This window comes from Esox lucius, chromosome 9, assembly GCF_011004845.1.
Source record: "Esox lucius isolate fEsoLuc1 chromosome 9, fEsoLuc1.pri, whole genome shotgun sequence".
Lineage (NCBI taxonomy): Eukaryota > Metazoa > Chordata > Actinopteri > Esociformes > Esocidae > Esox > Esox lucius.
This window is the reverse complement of record NC_047577.1, coordinates 18,290,880-18,317,018: the sequence shown is the minus strand read 5'-3', so window position 1 is coordinate 18,317,018 and position 26,139 is coordinate 18,290,880. Positions and strand designations below refer to the sequence as shown.

At 39.7% G+C, this 26,139-nt stretch overlaps 2 protein-coding genes across 3 annotated transcripts; one reads left to right on the top strand and one right to left on the bottom strand.

Moving 5' to 3' along the window:
* The first annotated feature begins 150 nt into the window (after window positions 1-150).
* ifngr1 (interferon gamma receptor 1) lies at window positions 151-7,268 on the top strand. The gene is made up of 7 exons (XM_034294493.1): window positions 151-232; window positions 3,100-3,217; window positions 3,345-3,523; window positions 3,702-3,850; window positions 4,536-4,707; window positions 4,872-5,002; window positions 5,125-7,268. Exons 1-7 carry the CDS (start codon window positions 169-171, stop codon window positions 5,353-5,355), a joined length of 1,044 nt encoding a protein of 347 aa, XP_034150384.1. The 5' UTR covers window positions 151-168; the 3' UTR covers window positions 5,356-7,268.
* Window positions 7,269-16,572: 9,304 nt separating this feature from the next.
* On the bottom strand, window positions 16,573-23,791 carry ltv1 (LTV1 ribosome biogenesis factor). Of its 2 annotated transcripts, none has more exons than XM_010889237.3 (11): window positions 23,620-23,791; window positions 23,078-23,206; window positions 22,601-22,825; window positions 21,581-21,671; window positions 21,271-21,403; window positions 20,796-21,018; window positions 20,444-20,571; window positions 20,188-20,333; window positions 19,977-20,029; window positions 19,578-19,778; window positions 16,573-17,553 (listed from the first exon to the last, which is right to left on the bottom strand). In XM_010889237.3, exons 1-11 carry the CDS (start codon window positions 23,620-23,622, stop codon window positions 17,440-17,442), a joined length of 1,446 nt encoding a protein of 481 aa, XP_010887539.1. In that variant the 5' UTR covers window positions 23,623-23,791; the 3' UTR covers window positions 16,573-17,439. The 2 variants fall into 2 exon arrangements, with proteins under 2 accessions (XP_010887539.1, XP_010887540.1); XM_010889238.4 differs by having other exon boundaries at window positions 17,440-17,553; window positions 21,581-21,668.
* Window positions 23,792-26,139: the final 2,348 nt, after the last annotated feature.

Here is a 26,139-nt window from a genome sequence, read left to right as displayed (position 1 = left end):
AAAGTTGTGAAACACCTCGGCACCTGCTGGTATAGCTGGATCTTTTACGACAAACGAAACTTAAGCTGCTTTGATTAGTTTAATGTTGGTCATATAACTGTTTAGACATACTCACGCAAGAGAATAACTCATTTTGTCACGTTTTTTAAATTTATTTTTTCTAAAGATATGTTAACTTTTTGTGGTCCATTGGCAGTCCTGGTGATTTTGGTCACTGACGTTTCCACTTTGGGTAAGTTGGGCAACCTCATTAAACACGTTGAAACTTAGGTTAATATTGATTTGACAGAGATTCAAGATTCAGATTACCCTTTAAACGTACCCATGGAAAGGTATGACCTGAGCTTATAATAATGATATTATAATTACTTGTTTAAATAGCTGGCATGGCTGGTAAAATACAACTCTGGAAAAAAATGTGAGACCATTGTACCTTTTTCTTTCCTTTCCCAAAAATGTAGTAAAGGCAGGTTTTGAGTGAGGAACAGAAGGGTTAGAATTAAGAGACCACTCGAAATTGAACACTTCTGTTCCTTTCCTTTTCAACTTTTTTGGAATGGAAAGAAAAAAGGTGCGTGGAAGAGCGAAATGAGCCTGCCTAGAAGAGCGAAATGAATGAATGAGTGAGTGAGTGAGTGAGCGACCGACCGACCGACCCCTCGTTAAATAGTTAACAATCTAGTCTGTACATTTTATGTTTAATGTCCGTTACAATGTTATTCTTGTCTGTTCTTTGTCACAGACTAGATTGTTAACTATTGCTTTATACATTTCAATGATGGCTTTTATTGTGATAAAACAAAAATCTGAGTGCTGCCAGCATAATATCCTGCTGCTAAAATAACGCCATGTGTTTGACATCTGGCATATAAGGGTTATGTTGTCGGGTGTGGACACTAAACATAAACTATAGAACTGTCATTAAACGGCATGAAATAACGATGAGCATTAAGCATCTGACACCAGGGTGCAGACACTGTCTTCATGTGCTTTTTCCATACGGGCAAATGTGTTTTATGTTCTAGTCTGTAGAGGACCCATATCTAAACCTTGTTCTACCAGGAACTAGAAAAACATCTTCCACTTGGGTAAAAAAATTATTTCATCATCACATTTTTGCAAAAAGCACAAATATGGATAATATCTATCATATGTCTGGGGTTGTCCAGATGTAAAAGGCACTGCCTCCTGTGCATAAGTACTACTGCGGCAAGGATGTGAATTCAACCCACTGCTCTTTTAATAATAATAATGGTTTGTAGTAACTGAAATGCATCTGAATACTATTGGGAGATTTGAGAAAACTCTCAGGCAAATCATCAAGAAATAATCACTCACCTAAAGGATTATTAGGAACACCATACTAATACTGTGTTTGACCCCCTTTCGCCTTCAGAACTGCCTTAATTCTACGGGGTATTGATTCAACAAGGTGCTGAAAGCATTCTTTAGAAATGTTGGCCCATATTGATAGGATAGAATCTTGCAGTTGATGGAGATTTGTGGGATGCACATCCAGGGCACAAAGCTCCCGTTCCACCACATCCCAAAGATGCTCTTTTGGGTTGAGATCTGGTGACTGTGGGGGCCATTTCAGTACAGTGAACTCATTGTCAGGTTCAAGAAACCAATTTGAAATGATTCGAGCTTTGTGACATGGTGCATTATCCTGCTGGAAGTAGCCATCAGAGGATGGGTACATGGTTGCCATAAAGGGATGGACATGGTCAGAAACAATGCTCATGTAGGCCATGGCATTTAAACGATGCCCAGTTGGCACTAAGGGGCCTAAAGTGTGCCAAGAAAACATCCCCCACACCATTACACCACCACCACCAGCCTGCACAGTGGTAACAAGGCATGATGGATCCATGTTCTCATTCTGTTTACGCCAAAATCTGACACCTACCATCTGAATGTCTCATCAGAAATGGAGACTCATCAGACCAGGCAACATTCTTCCAGTCTTCAACTGTCCAATTTTGGTGAGCTTGTGCAAATTGTAGCCTCTTTTTCCTATTTGTAGTGGAGATGAGTGGTACCTGGTGGGGTCTTCTGCTGTTGTAGCCCATCCGCCTCAAGGTTGTGCGTGTTGTGGCTTCACAAATGCTTTGCTGCATACCTCGGTTGTAACGATTGGTTATTTCAGTTAAAGTTGCTCTTCTATCAGCTTGAATCTATCAGTCGGCCCATTCTCCTCTGACCTCTAGCATCAACAAGGCATTTTCGACCACAGGACTGCCGCATACTGGATGATTTTCCCTTTTCACACCATTCTTTTCCCTTTTCACACCATTCTAAACCCTAGAAATGGTTGTGCGTGAAAATCCCAGTAACTGAGCAGATTGTGAAATACTCAGAGCACCAACAACCATGCCACGCTCAAAATTGCTTAAATCACCTTTCTTTCCCATTCTGACATTCAGTTTGGAGTTCAGGAGATTGTCTTGACCAGGACCACACCCCTAAATGCATTGAAGCAACTGCCATGTGATTGGTTGATTAGATAATTGCATTAATGAGAAATTGAACAGGTGTTCCTAATAATCCTTTAAGTGAGTGTATTTGTGTGTAGAAATGATGGACATGTTCCTTTAAGTCATTCCTTTAAAGGGATGTAATTGCTTATAGCTCCATCTGTTTGAAACCTAGAGTCAAGTTTGTGAGAGTAGACCAGAAAGCATTCTGAATGTGCCATCCACTACATGGTGGACATCGGTGATTAGTTTGAGTTAGTGCTTTAATGATGATATGCCGTGGAACAGCAGGCATTCCTCGATGGACAAGACACCAATAGAGCATGTGCCTGATTTAATTGCTCCATAGGGGTGAGCAGGTGGATAATGAGATGTGTTGCATCTTCTGAAAGACATCAAAAAGCAGATACTGCATAGGTTCAATCCTCATATTGTTTCACCTTGACAGTTGGAAATATTTGGTATTTGCTCGAAAGCCATTCAGCCATCATCAAATCTAGTCAACGTACTCTTGTCTTGTTGAGGGTTTCCTTGGTACCCACCTATCAGTTGGCAATGCATAAGGACAGGTTTTTCACCATGTCACTATAAAACAATAATAATGTATTTTTTTTCTGGACAGTTCCACCTCCTGAAAATGTGACAGTGAGCTGCAAAAACTTTAGGACAATTGTTTATTGGAACTACAGTGAACCCTCTCCTCAAACATTCTTTGATTTAAAAATAACTGGTGATAACAGGTGAGCTTGAGTGGTATTCTACTGTTGATTACCTACTCTTTTAACAGGTTATTACTTTGGGGGATTGTGGGCTTTCTAATTTCTGTTCAATGTGTTTAATACATCTCTGATTGTGTTTTTGTTCTAGTTTGAATGACATAAGAAATATTAAACAGCATCATTACGACCTTTCTGACTTGATATGGAACACTGAAGAATTGGATCGCTACTTTGTGAATATAACGGCCAATGATGGAACAGAGACATCAAGTCCTCAAGAGTCTTCATTATTCACTTTTAATAGACGCAAGACAGCCATAATCCACTGTAAGTACATTGTTTTCAAAAGATGCTTTTCCAAGTGGCTAAGGTTGTCATAAAGAAACTTATTTCCTTGTCTGGAGAAAACAAAGTCCATCCAGCCATAGATATTTACGACACAGATATTTATGACTTTCTCATCAGTGCATTTTGGTCCAGTCATACTCTTTCTATTTGACATCAGGCGAGTTGGATTTCCCAGATGTAGATCTTCCCATGATGGATGATATGGTCAAAGTAAGCTTTAAAAACCCTTATCACCTGTACCCAGAACTGAAAAGGTCTCACATGTGTGGAGATGACATATCCTTCCATTGGAAAGTATACACAAATGTAAGTATTGTGATGATTGGTAAGAATCTTCAATATACACGTAAAGTTCATACAGGTCATATATCTTCAAGTGATGTCTTGGGTTGCCTTGTTGTCATTCTTCTGAGAAGTTACAAGCGACAGCTAGAAGCCAAAATAATCGGATTACTGTGTAAATTATGCAATTGGCTAGGTTTAGTTTTCAATATTTACAATACATTAAGGACAGAATTCAGACTCCTTCATGTTATTGTGATGGAGACTTCAAAGGTGCACTGTGTAGAAACCTTTACAAGACTGAATTCAAAGAATACCTTACCAAACAAGACCAGAATAGCTATTCCAGTGTGGTTTATGGTCGAGGTATAGTATGGCGAGTGTCTAAAGCAAGTATGAACTTAAAAACCAGTACTGATGGAGTGCTGCAGACATGGGTGGACATTGGGTTCTTGATCACCTCTCTGACCAAGACCAGTTTTTCATTTTTAATGAAGTAGCACAAATATCTAAAAACAGGATTTTGCTTCATCATTATGGGCCTTGTGTGTAAACAAGTCTTTAACACAACAAAATGTGAAAGTACCTAAATATTGGATTTGTTTAGCTACAGTAGGTCTTGTGACAACCTAAGGAAATTATGCATTATTACCTAATCATGATGACGTGTACTGATTTAGAAATTGCATATTCTTTATTCTGTTTGCAGAATTCTCACGAAGAAATTCTTCATGAATTTTATTGTAAAAAAGAAAAATGTGGTGAGGAATTCATAGTCCCTGAAAAGAAGCAAAATAATTGTTTTAGTTTTGAAGGGGATGCGATGGAACACAGATTAGCCTTCAAAAGAAAAGGACCAATCTGTATTTTACATGAAAACAGTAAGTGAACTATGATTTGTCAACGCGTCATTTCAGTTTCATCTGGTCCATATAGCATTGTTTCATATTTATCCAGGAAATAACTACTATAGTCACTTGCAATGACATAGTACATGTTATAATTAATTACACATTGACTAATATGAATGTCTGTCCAACCACAGAAATCAACTCACAGACAATATATTTGCCCATCATATTTTCATTGATTGTCTTGGGGGCCATTATTTTAATAACCTGCTGGAAATTTTGGGGAAAGCAGAACCAAGGTTTGGCCAATTTCCCAAAGTCTTTGGTAAGTTTTTTGATTTTCATCAAGAACATTTTTGCTGAAGCAATTTCCTATCTGTGTCTTTTCTAGTCCCAGACAAACCTTATAACCTCTGAGCTAATCTCAATGTGTCCTTTGTTTTGCAGGCTTCACTCCTATCGAACACACATGGCAAGAACTGTCATATGCACTTGCCATTTGAAAGCATGTCGCTCATCAATAGCATAGAACCAGACTTCACCCAAACCCAGAGTCTGTTGGAGATGCCTGAGCAGAACATACCGGAGGACATTGGGATTCCTGAATCTGGCTATGACAGAAAACATGTGGTGGAGATGAGTCCAGGAGATGTAGTGTCAGGCTATGGTCCCGCTTGAACACTAACGACCCTGACCTTACACCTCTGTTCAGTTCAGCTCTGCTGGTTGACCTGAGGTGTGACAGGAATGGGAGATGCAGAAGACAGATGCAGCACCAAAGCAGAGGACTTGTCATGAGGACTTTTAACTGCTCAAAACTGTTTTACTACTCACAGCTTCTTTTTTACTTCATGAAGTCCAGTAAATATATAAGTTTGCCACCATCAATCACCTATCTGACAAGCTTCCTATGATCAAGCTTGGAGGATGGATGCCTTGACATCCGTTTAACTATAAGCTAGGCAACTGATTTATTGCTTGTCTTGCATTGCGTTCTTGAGTACTTTGAGATTATTATTATAGAAATACATTACTATTCTAGGAAACACAATCCCAAAGACAATGACATGTAATCTCACTAAGGGGGTTAACTTCAAAACCCAAATGTATCTAGAATAGAATTGAATAACACTATTAATCCCTAAGGGGAAATTCAGGTGTCAAAGCAACAGCCACATTTACAATCAATGTATCAATAGATTCCAATGTAAATAAATACAGATACAAACATTTTCAAAATGTTCAAACAAAAGAATGGCAGCAGCAACCCTCATCCTCCTCTCCGCCACCATCTCCAGATTGTCCAGTTCAGGCCCTACGACAGAGCTGGCCTTCCTCACCAGCTTGTTTAGCCTGTTCGCATCGCACCCTCTGATTGCACCTCCCCAACACACAGTGGCAAAGAAGAGAGCACTGACTACCACAGACTGATAGAACATGTGCAGTAGCCTGCTGCACACGTTGAATGACAGGTGCCTCCTCAGAATGAACAGCCTACGTTGTCCTTTCTCATAGAGGGCCTCTGTTACTGGACCAGTCCAGTTTGTTATTGAGATGCACTCCCAGGAACCTGTTTGAGTCCACCCTCTCAGTCGACCTCCCTCCCAGACGATAATGGGGGTCGGGGGCTTCTTGCGTCATCGGAAATCCACCACCAGCTCCTTCGTCTCTTTAATGTTGAGCTGTAAGCAGCTATTGACACACAATCTGACGAAGCACTCTACTACGCCTCTGTACTCCTCCTCGTTGTCGTTCCCAAGCTGCAGCTGACAATTGAAGAGTCGTCTGAAAACCTCCGCAGGTGGCACGTTTTGGAGGAGAAACAGGAGTCAGAGGTGTAGAGAGTGAAGAGAAACCCGGGCACCTGTGACGGGGGGTCTCAACAGGTGGGGTATAGTCCGTGTGGTGGGAGGAGAACGGGGGATAGCAGCAGAGGTGTGTGCAGGATTACGGTGGATGGCCTTTAGTAGACCTTTAGTTCATTAGCGCGATCCCGACTCCCCTCCCCCCGTTCGCTCCTGACTGGCTGTAGACTGTGGTCTTCATTACCCCCACATCTCTTCAGTGCTGTCCTGCTCCAGTTGCCTATTAGTGTCTTCAGATATCTTTGTCTGTGATCACTGCATGGGCTCAGGAACACTTCTGAAATCCTTTGTCTATAAATGCCATTTGTTTTTTGCATTCGCAAATGCAAGTTAAAACTCTACCATGCAAATAAACCATATATAAACAAGATCCGGTCGGCCAGGGAGCAACCGCTAGGCTGAAATATCAAGATTATGTTTACTTAATTACAGTGAGAGGAGACCATACAGGCACAGCAAAATGTATTGGATGTTTAACAACAAGTGGAAACCATAGAAACCAAACCCACCTTCGATGGTGGTGTAACCTCCTTCCATAGCAAGCTCCTTCAATGTTACCATAATAAACAATGACACTTTGTTCATATGTGTCCATATTCATCTCACTGTCAACAAAATGTCTTTAAAAGATAAAACTATGCAAGGAGAGTACAGTTGTGCTGAAAGGTTTGCATACCCTTGGAGAATTGATAATGTATGTACCATTGGTAAAGAAAACATGAGTGAGCAGGCTTAACATGTCTTATTTTTTATGGGATTCACATTCAACTGTACGTTATAACAGAATGGCACAATCATAAAACAAGACATGAATTGCCCCCTTTAGCATCAATGACAGCGTGCATTCTTTTGTAATAGTTGTCTATGAGACCCCAAATTCTTGCAGGTGGTATAGCTGCCCATTCGTCTTGGCAAAATGCCTCCAGGTCATGCAAAGACTTCGGTCGGCTTGCATGAACTGCACGTTTGAGATCTCCCCAGAGAGGCTCGATGATATTAAGGTCTGGAGACTGTGATGGCCACTCCAGAACCTTCACCTTTTTCTGCTGTAACCACTGGAGGGTCAACTTGGCCTTGTGCTTAGGGTCATTGTCGTGCTGGAAAGTCCAAGAGTGTCCCATCCACAGCTTTCGTGCAGAACAATGCAAATTGTCTGCCAATATTTTCTGATAACACGCTGCAATCATCTTGCCATCAATTTTTACAAGATTCCCTGTGCCTTTAGAGCTCACATACCCCCAAAACATCACTGAGCCACCACCATGCTTCACAGTGGGGATGATAGTTTGTCCACTATAGGCCTTGTTGACCCCTCTCCAAACAAAGCGGTTATGGCTGTGACCATAAAGCTCTATTTTGGTCTCGTCACTCCAAATTACAGTGTACCAGAAGCTGAAGGCGTGTCAAGGTGTTGTCGGCATATTGTAACCAGGCTTTTTTGTAGCATTGGCGCAGTAAAGGTTTCTTTCTGGCAACTCGATCATACATCTCATTTTTATTGAAGTATCGTCGTATTGTGCTCCTTGAAAACAACCACAGCGTCCTTTTCCAGAGCAGCCTGTATTTCTCCTGAGTTTACCTATGGGCTTTTTCTTTGTATTCCGAACAATTATTCAGTTTTGGCTGAAATCTTTCTTGGTCTACCTAACTATGGCTTGGTATCAAGAGATCCATTTTATAAAGTTCCATTACCTTGTTACGCAGCCACAAGTGTGGGAAATGTATCTTTAACTGCCATTTTCACCTGTGTGTGTCACCTTGTGTGTTTGTAACAGGGTCAAACACTCAAGGGTATGTAAACTTTTTATCAAGGCCATTTGGGTGATTTCTGTAATCATTATGATTTAAAAAGGAGCTATTCAACTATGTGATAATGAAGGGCTTCATATGATCACTATCCTTAAATAAAATTAAAGTTTTGCATGATCAGTCATATTTCAATAATCAATGCCAAAATGTCATAATTTCTGCCAGGGTATGCAAACTTATGAGCACAACTGTATTTTAACTTTTTAAACGTTGAATTTAATGTCTAGCTAATGTGTGATAGTAATGGTTCATTGATAAAATGCTTGATTATTTTCTAATCACCAATAACAAATTATATTTAATGTGTCAAATAGAAAATGAACGAATTGGTCAAAATGATTCGGTAACATACTTCATGAAATAGCATAATATGTATTATGGTTGACTAATGTTATAGAGCATCATTTTCATTACGTTTCTTTTTAGATGTGTGTTTAAGGAAACATTTCTGTTAGATTGCCACAAATAAAAGATGACAACGTTAATTTCAGCATGATGTGCATTGGTAATTGCTAGGCGACGATTTCAGATGGCAACTACAAAATCAACATCCTACAACTTTTAAATGTATGACCAAATATAGAGTTCTGCTTCATTAAATAACGTTGTTTCGATCATAAGCATGTCAAAATAACTGTTAGATATCCATGAAAACATCCATGAAAACTTTGTTTTAAAGATGTGTTAACCAATTGTAGTTTGATTGTCTTTTAATTGCATCGACTTACTTAACAAGGTATATCAACGTGTTTGAGGGGGCAAAGGCATTCTTCTGAAGTGGCATTCGTGTATTAATGACATCAGCGTGGCTTGTGTCTTTTTGCTGGTCTACAGAATATTTTGGAACAATTACGAGGACCTATAGTTTTACAAGGAATTCGCAAAGTCACTGACGGATGTGGACATTGCCCTTTGTTTGTGAGCAGTGTTAACCTGTTCCACAAGTAGGTGGCACGTATACATCAAACCTGCTATTGTTTTATTGGTCGCAGCTTTGACCCGAGGTTCAGTCGAGCTCAAGTAGACTGAACAGCCTTTTTAGATTTATGTTCAATCTACCGTAATGGGACTGTTGTCATTCTCTTGGCTTCTAGTTGACTAACTATTCAGGGTTTCCCATTTTGAGTTACAAAGAATAAAAACTATGAGGAAGTAAAGGTTTGTCATTCGTTGTCATTCCGAAAACGTTGTGAAGAAATTTTTCAGTCATTTGCGGGAAGCTGGATCCGTTGTGACGAACGAAACTACTTTGATTTGTTTTATGATGGTCATATTGCTGTTTAAATCTACTCACGCAAGAGAATAACTCAATTTATCATGTGTTACAGTTTTTTAATTTGTTTTTTTTTATAAAGAGATGTTTACTTTTTGTGGTCCATTGGCAGTCCTAGTGATTTTGGTCACTGAAATTTCCACATTGGGTAAGTTGAAACATAGTTCAATATTAACATTTAGATTACCTTTCAAACGTACACATAGAGAGGTATGACCAGAGCTTATAATGAAATAATAATGTTTAAATGGCTGGCTTGGCTGGTAAAATATGTTCAATTCAACATGGTGTTTTGCCTACTGTACTTATTCAATTACAATCTTTTCAGTTTTGTCATCAGGAGAATTGTCATTATCATTTTTGTAAAAAGATATATCGTATAGAAGAAGGCCCTTAGGATAAAATGACTTTTCTTCATGACGGATGTGAACTAGTGTCTACATTCTTTTGTAATGATATCTCTGTATACTACCTACACTTTGGCCTCACTTTGTGTTTCTATAATAAAAATGTTAATAAAGATGTAGTGTTACCCTAATAAGCCAAGGATTGGAAGGTGACTCAAAGGTTCTCAACGTTCCCAACAAGGAACAACCTGGACTTGATATCTGCCCAAGAGAGTACCCATAAATTCATAAAACCTAAACTGGCATGGTACTGTGATAACTATGAGTGGGGAAATGCTGAATTGCTATCTCACATAAATGTTGGGTGAAGCTGTTCTCCAATATGATTTTAATAGTTTATGACAGTGGTTCCTAAAGTCTTTACGGCCGGAGACCTCTTTTTTGAGAACCCAACTGAAATTAGGTTAAAATAGCAGACTAGGCGTTTAGCTAATTCAGGCAGTGCATGGCTGAATGAAGCATGTCTTTGACCTGGGACAGAACGTTTTAAACATGTTTCAGTTTTCCGCAAATTTCTTGCTATTCCACACATTTTCTCATGGGGCGGAACATATTTGTATTGTATTATTCCCTTAAAACTACATTGGCACATTTGTTTGACATAAATATTTTAAACAAAAATATATAATAAATAATTGCATTTATTATACTGCAGAACCCTTGCAGTACCTCCGTGGGCCCTGATTTATGAGAAATTAAATTTAGAAGGAAACAGCAGCAACAATTAACCCAACTCAACAGGACAAGTTACAGTAGAATTTACTATAACCTTACAATATCCTGGTTGCATAAGTATCCACACCCTCTTATAACTGGGAATGTGGCTGTGTTCTATTAACCAATCACATTCAAACTCATGTTAAATATAAGTCATCACAACCCTGCCATCATTTAAAGTGACTCTGATTAATCACAAATAAAGTTCAGCTGTTCTAGTAGGATTTTCCTTACATTTACATAGTTGCATCTCAGAGCAAAAGCCATGGTCCGAAGAGTGCTTCCAAAGCATCAGAGGGATCTCATTGTTGAAAGATATCAGTCAGGAAAAGGGTACAAAAGAATTTCCAAAGCATTAGATATACCATGGAACACAGTGAAGACAATCATCATCAAGTGGAGAAAATATGGCACAACAGAGACATTACCAAGAACTGGACGTCCCTCCAAGGCCTACAGCAACATTGAAGGAACTGCAGGAATTTCTGGCACGTACTGGCTGTGTGCTACATGTGACAACAATCTCCCGCATTCTTCATATGAATGGGCTATGGGGTAGGGTGGCAAGACGGAAGCCCTTTCTTACAAAGAAAAACATCCAAGCCTGGCTTAAGTTTGCAAAAACAGGTCCACCAAAAGCATGTGGGAAAATGTGTTATGGTCTGATGAAACCAAGGTTGAACTTTTTGGCCATAATTCCGAGAGGTATGTTTGGTGCAAAAACAACACTGCACATCACCCAAAGAACACCATACCCACAGTGAAGCATGGTGGTGGCAGCATCATGCTTTGGGGCTGTTTTTCTTCAGATGGAACCGGGGCCTTAGTCAGGGTGGAGGGAATTATGAACAGTTCCAAATACCAGGCAATTTTGGCATAAAACCTTCAGGCGTCCGTTAGAAAGCTGAAGATGAAGTTCACCTTTCATCACGACAATGACCCTAAGCACACATCCAAATCCACAAAAGCATGGCTTCACCAGAAGAAGATGAACATTTTGGAATGGCCCAGCCAGAACTCAGACCTGAATCCAATTGAACATCTGTGGGGTGATCTGAAGAGAGCTGTGCACAGGAGATGTCCCTGCAATCTGAGAGATTTTGAGCGCTTTTGCAAACAAGAGTGGGCAAATATTGCCATGTCAAGATGTGCCATGCTAATAGACTCCTACCCAAAAAGACTGAGTGCTGTAATAAAATCAAAAATTGCTTCAACAAAGTATTAGTTTAAGGGTGTGCACATTTATGCAACCAGGTTATTGTGAGTTTATAATTTATAAATTTTTTGACCCTCAAAGATTTCTTTGTTTTCCAATTGAATTGTTCATGTTATGGGTCACATTAAAGGTGGAAAAGTTCTGACATGATTTATCACAAGAACCTGGGGTGTGTAGACCTTTTATATCCACTGTACTTGACATTTTCAAGAAAAACAAAAGCAGTGTTCCAATACTTACAGCAATTAAACTAAACTATGATGATGAAAAAACATTTACCTCATGTAAGTTTTGACTGATTTAGTATAGGAAGAGTTTATCAGACTCACTCTATGGAGGGTCTAATGGCCGCTTGTCTTCGATTTCCTGTCAACTGAGATCGAATTAAGTAGATTCATAAAATCAGCTGAGGGGAGTTTGTAACTAATCACTGACGTTAAAGTACAAGGAATAAGTGAAAACCTGCAGTTGGACATCTGGCATATGTTGTTGGGCGTGAACACTAAATATAATGGTACTATAAATCTGTCATTAAACAGCATGAAATAACAAGATCATTAGGCATCTGACCTCTACGCAAGACTTGGTTAACCACGATTAAGGGTCCAGACACTGTCTTCATGTGCTTTTTCCATACGGGCACATTTGTTATGTTCTGGTCTCTAGAGCAACCATAAAAAAAACATTTTCTACCAGGAACTAGAAATGCATTTTCAGCTTGGGTAAAAAAAACAATTGATCATCATATCTTTTCAAAAAGCACAAATATGGATAATATCTATCATATGTCTGGGGTTGTCCAGACACTGCCTCCTGTGCATAAGTACTACTGCAGCAAGTATTTGATTTCAACCCACTGCTCTTTTAATAATAATAATTATGGTTTGTAGTAACTGAAATGCATCTGAATACTACTGGGAGATTAGAAAAAACTCTCAGGCAAATCATCAATAAATATTTGTGTGTAGAAATAATGAACATGTTCCTTTAAGTCATTCCTTTAAAGGGGTGTAATTGCTTATAGCTCCATCTGTTTGGAACCTAGAGTCAAGTTTGTGAGAGTAGACCAGAAAGCATTCTGAATGTGCCATCCACTACATGGTGGACATCGGTGATTAGTTTGAGTTAGTGCTTTAATGATGATATGCCGTGGAACAGCAGGCATTCCTCGATGGACCAGACATAGAGGATGGACCAATAGAGGATGTGGCTGATTTAATTGCTTCATAGGGGTGAGCAGGTGGATAATGAGATGTGTTGCATCTTCTGAAAGACATCAACAAGCAGATACTGCATAGATTCAATCCTCATATTGTTTCACCTTGACAGTTGGAAATATTTGGTATTTGCTCGAAAGCCATTCAGCCATCATCAAATCTAGTCAACGTACTCTTGTCTTGTTGAGGGTTTCCTTGGTACCCACCCTCATAAGCTCTCATGAGTGAAGATGTAAACACAGACCTATCAGTTGGCAATGCATAAGGACAGGTTTTTCACCATGTCACTATAAAACAATAATAATGTATTTTCTTTCTGGACAGTTCCACCTCCTGAAAATGTGACAGTGAGCTGCAAAAACTTTAGGACAACAGTTTATTGGAACTACAGTGAACCCTCTCCTCAAACATTCTTTGATTTAAAAATAACTGGTGATTACAGGTGAGCTTGAGTGGTATTCTACTGTTGATTACCTACACTTTTAACAGGTTATTACTTTGGGGGATTGAGGGCTTTCTAATTTCTGTTCAATGTGTTTAATACATCTCTGATTGTGTTTTTGTTCTAGTTTGAATTACATAAGAAATATTAAACAGCATCATTACAACCTTTCTGACTTGATATGGAACACTGAAGGATTGGATCGCTACTTTGTTACTGTAACAGCTAATGATACAACAGAGACATCAAGTCCTCAAGAGTCTTCATTATTCACTTTTAATAAACGCAACACAGCAATAATCCACTGTAAGTACATTGTTTTCAAAAGAGGCTTTTCCAAGTGGCTAAGGTTGTCATAAAGAAACTTATTTCCTTGTCTGGAGAAAACAAAGTCCATCCAGCCATAGATATTTACGACACAGATATTTATGACTTTCTCATCAGTGCATTTTGATCCAGTCATACTCTTTCTATTTGACATCAGGCAAGTTGGATTTCCCAGATGTACATATTTCCATGATGGATGATATGGTCAAAGTAAGCTTTAAAAACCCTTATCACCTGTACCCAGAACTGAACAAGTCTCACATGTGTGGAGATGACATATCCTTCCATTGGAATGTATGCACAAATGTAAGTATTGTGATGATTGGTAAGAATCTTCAATATACACGTAAAGTTCATACAGGTCATATATCTTCAAGTGATGTCTTGGGTTGCCTTGTTGTCATTCTTCTGAGAAGTTACAAGCGACAGCTAGAAGCCAAAATAATCGGATTACTGTGTAAATTATGCAATTGGATAGGTTTAGTTTTCAATATTTACAATACATTCAGGACAGAATTCAGACTCCTTCATGTGATTGTGATGGAGACTTCAAAGGTGCACTGTGTAGAAACCTGCATCTAACGTTTACAAGACTGAATTCAAAGAATACCTTACCAAACAAGACCAGAATAGCTATTCCAGGGTGGTTTATGGTCGAGGTATAGTATGGCGAGTGTCTAAAGCAAGTATGAACTTAAAAACCAGTACTGATGGAGTGCTGCAGACATGGGTGGACATTGGGTTCTTGATCACCTCTCTGACCAAGACCAGTTTTTCATTTTTAATGAAGTAGCACAAATATCTAAAAACAGGATTTTGCTTCATCATTATGGGCCTTGTGTGTAAACAAGTCTTTAACACAACAAAATGTGAAAGTACCTAAATATTGGATTTGTTTAGCTACAGTAGGTCTTGTGACAACCTAAGGAAATTATGCATTATTACCTAATCATGATGACGTGTACTGATTTAGAAATTGCATATTCTTTATTCTGTTTGCAGAATTCTTGCAAAGAAATTCTTCATGAATTTGTTTGTAAAGAAGAAAAATGTGGGGAGGAATTCATAGTCCCTGAAAAGAAGCAGCAGTATTGTTTTAGTCTGGAAGGCAATGCGATGGAACACAGATTAGCCTTCAAAAGAAAAGAACAAATCTGTATTTTACATGAAAACAGTAAGTGAACTATGATTTGTCAACGCGTCATTTCAGTTTCATCTGGTCCATATAGCATTGTTTAATATTTATCCAGGAAATAACTACTATAGTCACTTGCAATGACATAGTACATGTTATAATTAATTACACATTGACTAATATGAATGTCTGTCCAACCACAGAAATCAACTCACAGACAATATATTTGCCCATCATATTTTCATTGATTGTCTTGGGGGCCATTATTTTAATAACCTGCTGGAAATTTTGGGGAAAGCAGAACCAAGGTTTGGCCAATTTCCCAAAGTCTTTGGTAAGTTTTTTGATTTTCATCAAGAACATTTTTGCTGAAGCAATTTCCTATCTGTGTCTTTTCTAGTCCCAGACAAACCTTATAACCTCTGAGCTAATCTCAATGTGTCCTTTGTTTTGCAGGCTTCACTCCTATCGAACACACATGGCAAGAACTGTCATATGCACTTGCCATTTGAAAGCATGTCGCACATCAATAGCATAGAACCAGACTTCACCCAAACCCAGAGTCTGTTGGAGATGCCTGAGCAGAACATACCGGACCCACAATACACAACTGGTTCCGGACAGTCAGAGGATGTCTTATCAGACGCCAGCAGCCTATTACACACTGAGCTTTTAATGGAGACGGAGGGGAGACTGCCTTGTTCAGTGTTGGGTGAAGACTCAATAGCGTCAGACTTACAGACACTGGAGGACATTGAGATTCCTGAATCTGGCTATGACAGAAAACATTTGGTGGAGATGAGTCCAGGAGATGTAGTGTCAAGCTATGGTCCCGCTTGAACACTAACGACCCTGACCTTACACCTCTGTTCAGTTCAACTCTGTTGGTTGACCTGAGCTGTGACAGAAATGGGAGATGCAGAAGACAGATGCAGCACCAAAGCAGAGGACCACTTTTTACTGCTCAAATCTGTGTGGGGAGCATTCTGGCACCCAGAGTTGATTTACACTTCATGAAGGAGTCGTGTAATTATACAAGTTTGTCACTATCAATCACCTGACCAGCTTCCTGTAACCAAGCTAGGAGGATGGATGCCTTGACATCTGTTTAACTACAAGCTAGGCGACTGATTTATTGCTTGTTTCGTTACTTTTCAAGCACTTTACAATAACAATATATACATATTACCATTCTTTGAAACACAATTCCTAGATGGATCCAATGACATGTAATCGCACTCAGGGGGTTAACTTGAATGGAAAAGGAATCCAGGTCTCAGTCCATTTTCCCTTTTAAAATGATTTTTTACTTTTTTTTAAAACTTCTAAACCCAAGTATCAAGTGTCTTCAGAATTTTTTGTCTGTGACTTATGTTGGTCCAAGAACTGCCTGTAGAATCCAAAACTGCTTCAAACTGTAATCAATTTGGAACTGAGATTTAAAACCACCTTTCTCACTGTCTCCATCAAAAAACACAGAATCTTCAAAACATGCCTCATATTTTTACTACATGAAGGTGAGGTGTGACAAAATAAGGTACACATGCTCAAAGCCTATAAAAGGGCCAATGCACAGCATTCCACAGCTATGTACGGAAAACAATGGGGCAGCTCTGCCAACATTTGTCAACCTGTAATACTGGATTAATGGAATGCCTGGGAACAACTTTATTTACATTTGTGACCATCTCACATGACATATTCTGTAAAGATACCCTGTATGGATCAAACTTCCATGGATCAAATCTGAATACATAATTAGTGACACTTTGTATATGATTATTTTCCGTATTTCTTGATTGGTTGTTGTATTTGTATGGTTTTGTGTGTGGTCAATCTCCAGTTCTAATGTCTGAAAGTCTTCATTAAACTTTACTCTGGAGTCAAAGATTTTTTAAGAGGTTATTGGTTATGCAATTATCAAATGAATGTCACGTTTCACCAAATATCCCATATTTAGAATTCTGAAGATTTTTCACCAAAACTGCAGAATAATATTTACCTTTATTGTTTAAGGTACAAATTGTTATTGAACAACAAGCTAAAGATTGCCTTAACTATGGAACAGTTAGAACAATCTCCAAAATGTGCTGAATTACCCTGGTTCCAGAACTTTGTGTGGTATCACACTAACCATGACAATCATTAGGAAGACCATAGGACTTGGGAAAAGCACAAAGCAATCTGGGACGAGGATATAGCTAAATCTCTGAACACTCCACAACAAAGGCAGACCACCCATACTCCTCTTATATTGGGGTTTAACTGTGCTGTTGTAGGGTTGCTGCCAATCAACACTCAGTAAATGTGGCAAGCACAATGTCTGGTATACATGTTGTGGTCCGTCCGGGCAGCTAGGACAGCTTTAGACCCTGGACATTAACACGCAGGCTCAACATTTGTTTTTCTTGATAGACCTTTTCCTGTTTGAAAGCCAGTTTGTTAGCCTTCTTTTCTGTTCTTCGTTCCTGTTTAAGCAAAGAAATATGGTATTAATGGTGGTTATAAATCGCTTATATTTTTGAAACATACAGATGAGACAGTAAGATGATGAAATAGTTAATGCACAATGAAGCAATTGTACATGGGGGCATGGTAAACAAAAATGGCTGTCCAAGCCCTCGAGTTAAGTCAAATTTATTTGTATAGCACATTTTCATAAAGAAGGGAACTCAAAGTACTTTACATAAGGCAAAAATGACATATACAGCTCTGAAAAAAATTAAGACACCACTGCAGCTTTTTCTTTCCTTTCCAAAAATTTTGGAAAGGTAGTTTTTGAGTGAGGAACAGAAGGGTTAAAATTAAGAATCTCAATACTGTGTTGGCAATGACAGAGGTCAAACGTTTTCTGTAAGTCTTCACAAGACTTTCACACACTGTTGCTGGTATTTTGGCCCATTCCTTCATACAGATCTCCTCTAGAGCAGTGATGTTTTGGGGTTGTCGCTGGGCAACACTGACTTTCAACTCCCTCCAAAGATTTTCTATGGGGTTGAGATCTGGTGACAGGCAAGGCCACTCCAGGACCTTGAAATGCTTCTTACGAAGCCACTCCTTCGTTGCCCGAGCGGTGTGTTTGGGATCATTGTCATGCTGAAAGACCCAGCCACGTTTCATTTTCAATGCCCTTGCTGATGGAAGGAGGTTTTCACTCAAAATATCACGATACATGGCCCCATGTTTCCACCCCCATGCTTCACAGTAGGTATGGTGTTCTTTGGATGCAACTCAGCATTCTTTCTCCTCCAAACAGGACGAGTTGAGTTTTTACCAAAAAGTTATATTTTGGTTTCATCTGACATTCTCCCTATCCTCTTCTGGACCATCCAAATGCTCTCTAGCAAACCTCAGACAGGCCTGGACATGTACTGGCTTAAGCAGGGGGACACGTCTGGCACTGCAGGATTTGAGTCCCTGGCGGCGTAGTGTGTTACTGATGGTAGCCTTTGTTACTTTGGTCCCAGCTCTCTGCAGGTCATTCACTAGGTCCCCCTGTGTGGATCTGGGATTTTTGACCCCACGGGGTGAGAACTTGCGTGGAGCCCCGGATCGAGGGAGATTATCAGTGGTCTTGTATGTCTTCCATTTTCTTATAATTGCTCCCACAGTTGATTTCTTCACACCAAGCTGCTTACCTATTGCAGATTCAGTCTTCCCAGCCTGGTGCAGGTCTACAATTTTGTTTCTGGTGTCCTTTGACAGCTCTTTGGTCTTGGCCATAGTGGAGTTTGGAGTGTGACTGTTTGAGGTTGTGGAAAGGTGTCTTTTATACTGATAACAAGTTCAAACAGGTGCCATTAATACAGGTAACAAGTGGAGGACAGAGGAGCCTCTTAAAATAAGTTACAGGTCTGTGAGAGACAGAAATCTTGCTTGTTTGTAGGTGACCAAATACTTATTTTACTGAGGAATTTACCAATGAATTCATTAAAAATCCTACAATGTGATTTTCTGGATATTTATTTCTCATTTTGTCTCATTGAAGTTACAATGAAAATTACAGGCCTCTCTAGTCTTTTTAAGCGGGAGAACTTGCACAATTGGTGGCTGACTAAATACTTTGTTGCCTCACTGTATTTTTCATTTGTACGCCCATAAACAGTTTGCTGATACACAAATATTGAAACACTGTCCTGACACAGACGCTGCTATTCAAAACTGAAACAATTAAAACGCCAGAAAGGCAGACAGCAACGTTTGTACAAACCTGGCTAGGCTGATTAGACAGTGCATGTGCAATGAATGCGTTGAAAACACTATGTTATATCGTGAAGTTACCAGTGATGAACGGTTTAGAATGTGTTTTAACCAATCACAACGCTTAATTTGACAAACCCAGTGTAGGAGCTATATCTCACGGTATCCCTAAGACCATTGTTCCATGAGCGGTTTCAACTGTTACCAAGTCAAAAATCAAGGAACTCCCAACATGAACATCCTCTACAGAGGTCCAGATACAGCACTGTTAGTTCCTAGGACAGTAACTCACCTTGCGCTCCTCTTTGATAGCCTGCTTCCTGGCCCTCCGCTCCTCCTTGCTCTCCTCGCGGGGGCGGGGCTGTGTGGCGACACGGGGCAGGTCCGAGTCGTTAATCCGTTCCATGCGTTCTGCCTGCTTGGCTGTCAGGCCCCTCCTGGGAAGTACTTCCAGAGGAATGCCTGTTTTGGTGGACACTCGGATGGGCTTAGCCTGAGAGCACACAAAAATACACAGCAGTCAGTAAGTGTAACATTACATATGAACAGCAGCAATGGCACCGAACTTAGTTGCTAATGTTGGGGTAGGAATTAGGAAGATGACCCAGAATCCTCAGGAAATGTTTATATGTCACCGTGAAAGTTGACATTTCCTGGTAAAGAACTGACAGGAAGTAGAAAAAAATCATACCTTTGGTGGATCTTTGATGACCTTTGGATGGTTATACAAATTTGAATAGGTACCTTGAGTAGAAAAAAAAGTTTTAATTTCAATATTCAAATGATTGTGTAATCATATGGTAACAGACATCTAGTCAACTTGTTATCAGCACTGAATGTGGCTATCCCCAAAAAGGTTATTTTAAAGTGTTGGTTACTGAACTGATGGCGGAATATCTTACTGATAATGGTCTCACAGTCCCACTTCTCTGCTGGTGCCTCCAGAACAATGGCCTCCATCTCCTGCTCATCATCATCTTCATCAGTGTCTTCCTCCTCCCTAACCACTGGCAGAACTTTAGGACCCAGGTCATCGGGCCTCTGGTAGCTGAAAGAATGTGGTTGATTCCATTACTGTCAGCATGTTTAGTTAAAGACACACACTAACCCGATGAGGTCTGTGGAAGTACTGCTTTGGTTATGGATGCATATACTCACTCTAACTTCTTCTGTTTGAAGTAGTCTTTGATGACCTCCTCTAGACGAGCACTGTCAGGCTCGATATGCCCTTCCAGCTCAGCGTTGTCTAGGGCCCCAATTTCATCTTCGTCAAACTGCTCGTAAAACTATGGGAGATGAAAAAGCAATACAATTAAATTAATTGTAATTATAAAATGAAATTACAATATCAATACCATTATTACCAAAATGTACTGATATAATTAGTTGAAATGATCAGACACGGTTTTGTGCTGCTAGATTACTCAGCTAATCAATCACAAGTTTGCCAACAGTGGTCCCAAAATGCAACCCGGTTAAAACCCTAACAGATCTCAAAAGGTTCTCCGACCTTCTCAAAGCGATCGTCCAGCAGGGTGAGCTGTTCGTTCCTCCTCATGACTGATGAAGTCATAGAGTATTCAGTGAAGCGACTCTTGGTCTCCTCGTCCATGAACATGAACTCCCGGGGGCTCCCCTTGCCGTCCTCATCCCCAGAGACGCCACCCTCAGAGTCAAAGTCGCCGTCGCTCTCGTCTTCGTCTGTGTCCTCCCACTCTTCATCATCGTCGTCACTGAAAAGAGAGAGGTTCCAAACATCACAGAGTGGACACTGTCATAAATATAACACAGGGTGATAAATGTTTCACATCTATTAGCATAGCATAACTGTAAGGGCACTTCAATTAGAAGATTTTGTTGCCAAACAAATGAAAAAAAATCAATCGTCTCTCAACACGAGATAATCAGTGTAGCCTAAACTTTCACTGGTTCTAGAGCTGGATATAAAGAAATCATATTGATGTAAACTGAGTATATATTCATACTCCACGTCAACAGCTCCTTTGACATCATTTGCCTTCAAAACAAAGTCGTCCTCCAGCAAGTTGTCTGGGTCATCAAAGTCAAAGTCCTCGTCCAGAGCAGCTACAATGTCTGGGTCCATGTCCAGCCTAGGACCTTTAAGACAACAGAAAATTGTCATGGGATTTCTGTCACTCACATATGCATACAAACAGAAGGATTTAGAATGATGGCCTTTTTAAAACAAAGAACCCAAAATGGCATGTGATAAGATGAGGTTTTGTGACTGTGTAAAAGGCACTTTACAGTACCGCGCTAACAAAGGCTTCTCACCTGAGATCGGTGCAGCTTTGTTCAGCATTCCCACCTCCTCTTCAAACTCGGACGCAAACACAGATGAGGGCAGGCTGAAAGAGACGGTCTGCTGAAATATCAAAAGCACAACTGTCATAAAAAATGTCCAGACAAAAATACTGGATATCATATTTAATGTAGATTTCTATAAACCATTAAATTCTGCTTAATTTTAAAAAAAAAGGCAAAAAACAGTAGCTGTTACATTCAACAGTACAGTAAAGATATTCTTAACTTACTTGAAGATTTAAAAGTCAATACAGCTTTGCCTGGCAAATTTATAAAAGTATTTACTACATTCAAGTGGCATGCTGTTTGCAGAGTTTGGGTTAAAGCTTTTTTCTGCGTAACTCGCTAGTGTGTCAGGATTGCTTTTCATACTACAGAATGATTAGACATTTTGTCCAGAGCAGGTCAACTACAAGTAACAAAGTACAGCTACATTTGTCGGAAAGCAAAATCTTTGGCTACAACCGCCCTCAAATTAATGTGCGGTCTTCAAAAATTGGAACGTGGATACATGAAAGAGGATGTTCGGAATTAGTCTGGGCCTCATTACAACACCAATTCACGGTAACACGTTTCAACCTAAAATGTTATTAACGTTGCACCATTTATCTTACATTACACAACCACATACAATTTCAGAAGCATCTATTTTGCTGAGTGATGGACTAAGCCATCTTGCCAGTCGGATTCGACCAAGTCACTACACAGCAAAGCAATTGAAATGAGACCGGCAGGAACCAGACAGGGGTCTGATGGCCATGCAACTGCCCGACTAAAAACATCTTAGTTAAGCAACAGACTACCAACTAAACAACAGAATAGCTGATTGAATGGGGTCAGTCCTAGAGTTTCTGCTGAAACGATTCGGTTGTGCAAACCCGGTTTCATCAGCTGTCTGGGTGTGTCGAGTTCCTGGGCTGTTGTGGTTATGCGTAGGCTGCCGTTGTGAGGCCGAAATGTAACAATCAGCAGACATTATGTCAGACTTACAGAAGTAAAATTTTCCTCATCATCGACTTCTTCTTCTTCCTCCTCCTCGTCGTCATCGGCCCCCCCATCCTGGAGGTCATGGGGACGTTTGCCTCCCTGTGACCTGCCAGACGAGGCCCACTCTACGGTCCGACACTTCTCTTTCAGGTGCTGCAGATAGTTGTAATCGTCATCGAAGAATACACCAAACTCCCTCTGTTCCTCTTGCCTCTTCTCCACCTCCACCTGAAACCAGATATCAGAGGAGCTGCTTACCGAGCTAAAAACATAACAGACATTCTTGCACACAAGTCAGTTTTTCAAGATGTATCAGTATATCTCACTCTATAAATGTCCTTGATTAATGAAATAAGTTTTCAAATTAAAATCCAACTTTAACTAAGATAAACAGACGAAACGTTGAAAGATTTTTCTACTATTTTCGTGACAACTGCAAAAAAACGTTGGGCTTGAACACTGAACACCTTGCAGGCTTACCTTTTGTTCTACTAGGACATGCTGGGGGGCATTCTCATCAGCAGTGAGCGGGTCCCTCTGACTTCTGTGAACCAGGTGGAAGGTCACAGCTTTCTTCTTGTCAATGAATGGCTTCTTCCTTCTGTTAGGCTACAACAAATACGACAAATGATGGCCATTTTACAATCTATTTTGTTACATATTACTCATGGTCTGTAGATACAACTGTTTAAAAAATTGCGCGTGTGTTATTGGTTGATCAACAGTCCTCTTCAGCTACATTTGTTTTAGGCAGCGGTGTACACAAAATAATGTCCTTAATTGTACATTGTCGATAGTATTGTTGTTGTTAACACTTGTAAATGTAGATAACGCGCGAGTTGGTTGGCTAAAGCTCAAGCTCAGCTAGCAAAGTAAGTAAAGTATCTGGTTTAATACATAGACAATCACAACAGTGGACGTTTGTGTTATTGCTAGCTAGCCAATGTATATTACCTGTGTAGATGTCTGAATACCTAGCATTTTAGCTAATAAGCTAGCAAAGCTAAACCAGTGTTGCTTACCATTGTTTTTTTATTGGATCGATGTGAACACACTTCTGGTGTTAATAGAAATAGTAACGCTTATCTAGCGTTTAAATGGTGTCATCTACGCGGATTGGTATTCAGAAATGGGTAAAGTTGTTTATCCACGTTGACTCTATCCTCACAGCTAACACGCTGTTTCCACCATGATTTATGGAACAAACCATTTCGCATAACATAATAAGTGGTGTTTGTACACTTCATACAGAAGAGCAGACTTTTATTTAGTCCTTCTTGATTTTTAAATGAATATGTAATGTTGTCATAGCAGATATTTATTTTTCTGTATAAAATCATTTTAATTGAATACATGTTTTTGTTTGTGATCTTCAGTTGGTATAGCCCGTCAGACCAAACGAATCGACGATGAATCCAGCAAACGGAACCACAAAGAGAGGTGATAGAGGCCACTAGTGGCCATAAGGCTCCTCAACCAACAACACTGATGATCATTTTGTTCACACATGAACATTCCAGATGCTCTGATGTATTTTCTGGTACTTTCAATGCACATTAGAATATTCTCTCTCATGCGCCATTCATTAGCATATTACACTCATATGCATCTACAATATTCAATATATATTCAATAATAATACAATACTACCCATATTGTGAAGAAGGAAAGGACACAAAGCATGATGCTGCCGCCATCATGCTTCACTGTGGGTATGGTGTTCTTTGGGTGATGTTCAGTGTTGTTTTTGTGTCAAACATACCTTTTGGAATTATGGCCAGAAAGTTCAATCTTGGTGTCATCAGACTATAACACATTTTCCAGTGTGCTTTTGGGGGACTTGATGATGACTGTCTTCACTGTGTTCCATGGTATATCTAATGTTTTGGCAATTCTTTTGTACCCTTCTTCTGACTGATTTCTTTTAACAGTGAGATCTCTCTGATGCTTTGGAAGCTCTCTGCGGACCATGGCTTTTGCTCTGAGATGCAACTATGAAAATGTCAGGGAAATCCTACTAGAACAGCTGAACTTTATTTGTGATTAATCAGAGTCACTTTAAATGATGGCAGGTGTGTAGACTTGTATTTAATATGAGTTTGAATGTGACTGGTTAATTCTGAACACAGCCACATCCCCAGTTATAAGAGGGTGTGCACACTTATGCAACCAGGTTATTGTAAGGTTATTTTAAATTTTTCCTCCTTTAAAGATTTCAGTTTGTTTTTCAATTGAATTGTTTACATTATAGGTCACATTAAAAGTGGAAAGGTTCTGATATGATTGATCTTTGTTTCATTCTTTTACATCACAAAAACCTAACATTTTAACAGGGGTGTGTACACTTTTTATATCCACTGTATGTTGCTTTATATTTTATTCCTTAATTCTTACTACAAACCCGATTCCAAAAAAGTTGGGACACCGTACAATTGTGAATAAAAACAGAATGCAATGATGTGGAAGTTTTAAATTTCAATATTTTATTCAGAATACAACATAGATGACATATCAAATGTTTAAACTGAGAAAATGTATCACTTAAAGAGATAAATAAGTTGATTTAAAATGTCATGGCATCAACACATCTCAAAAAAGTTGGGACAAGTCCATGTTCACCACTGTGTGGCATCCCTTCTTTTTATAACAGACTGCAAACGTCTGGGGACTGAGGAGACAAGTTGCTCAAGTTAATGAATAGGAATGTTGTCCCATTCTTGTCTAATACAGGCTTCTAGTTACTCAACTGTCTTAGGTCTTTGTCACACCTTCCTCTTTATGATGCGCCAAATGTTTTCTCTGGGTGAAAGATCTGGACTGCAGGCTGGCCATTTCAATACCCGGATCCTTCTTCTATGCAGCCATGACATTATAATTGATGCAGTATGTGGTCTGGCATTGTCATGTTGGAAAATGCAAGGTCTTCCCTGAAAGAGACGACGTCTGGATGGGAGCATATGTTGTTCTAGAACTTGGACATAACTGTCAGCATTGATGGTGCCTTTCCAGATGTGTAGGCTGCCCATGCCACACGCACTCATGCAACCCCATACCATCAGAGATGCAGGCTTCTGAACTGAGCGCTGATAACATCTTGGGTAGTCCTTGTCCTCTTTAGTCCGGATGACATGGCGTCCCAGTTGTCCAAAATGAACTTCAAATTTTGATTTGTCTGACCACAGAACACTTTTCCACTTTGCCACAGTCCATTTTAAATGATCCTTGGCCCAGAGAAAATGCCTGCGCTTCTGGATCCTGTTTAGATACAGCTTCTTTATTGACCTATAGAGTTTTAGCCAGCAACGGCAAATGGCACGATGGATTGTGTTCACAGGCAATGTTTTCTGGAAGTATTCCTGAGCCCATGTTGTGATTTCCATTACAGTATCATTCCTGTATGTGATGCAGTGCTGTCTGAGGGCCCGAAGATCATGGGAATCCAGTATGGTTTTCTGGCCTTGACCCTTACGCACAGAGATTGTTCCAGATTCTCTGAATCTTTGGATGATATTATGCACTGTAGATGATGATAACTTCAAACT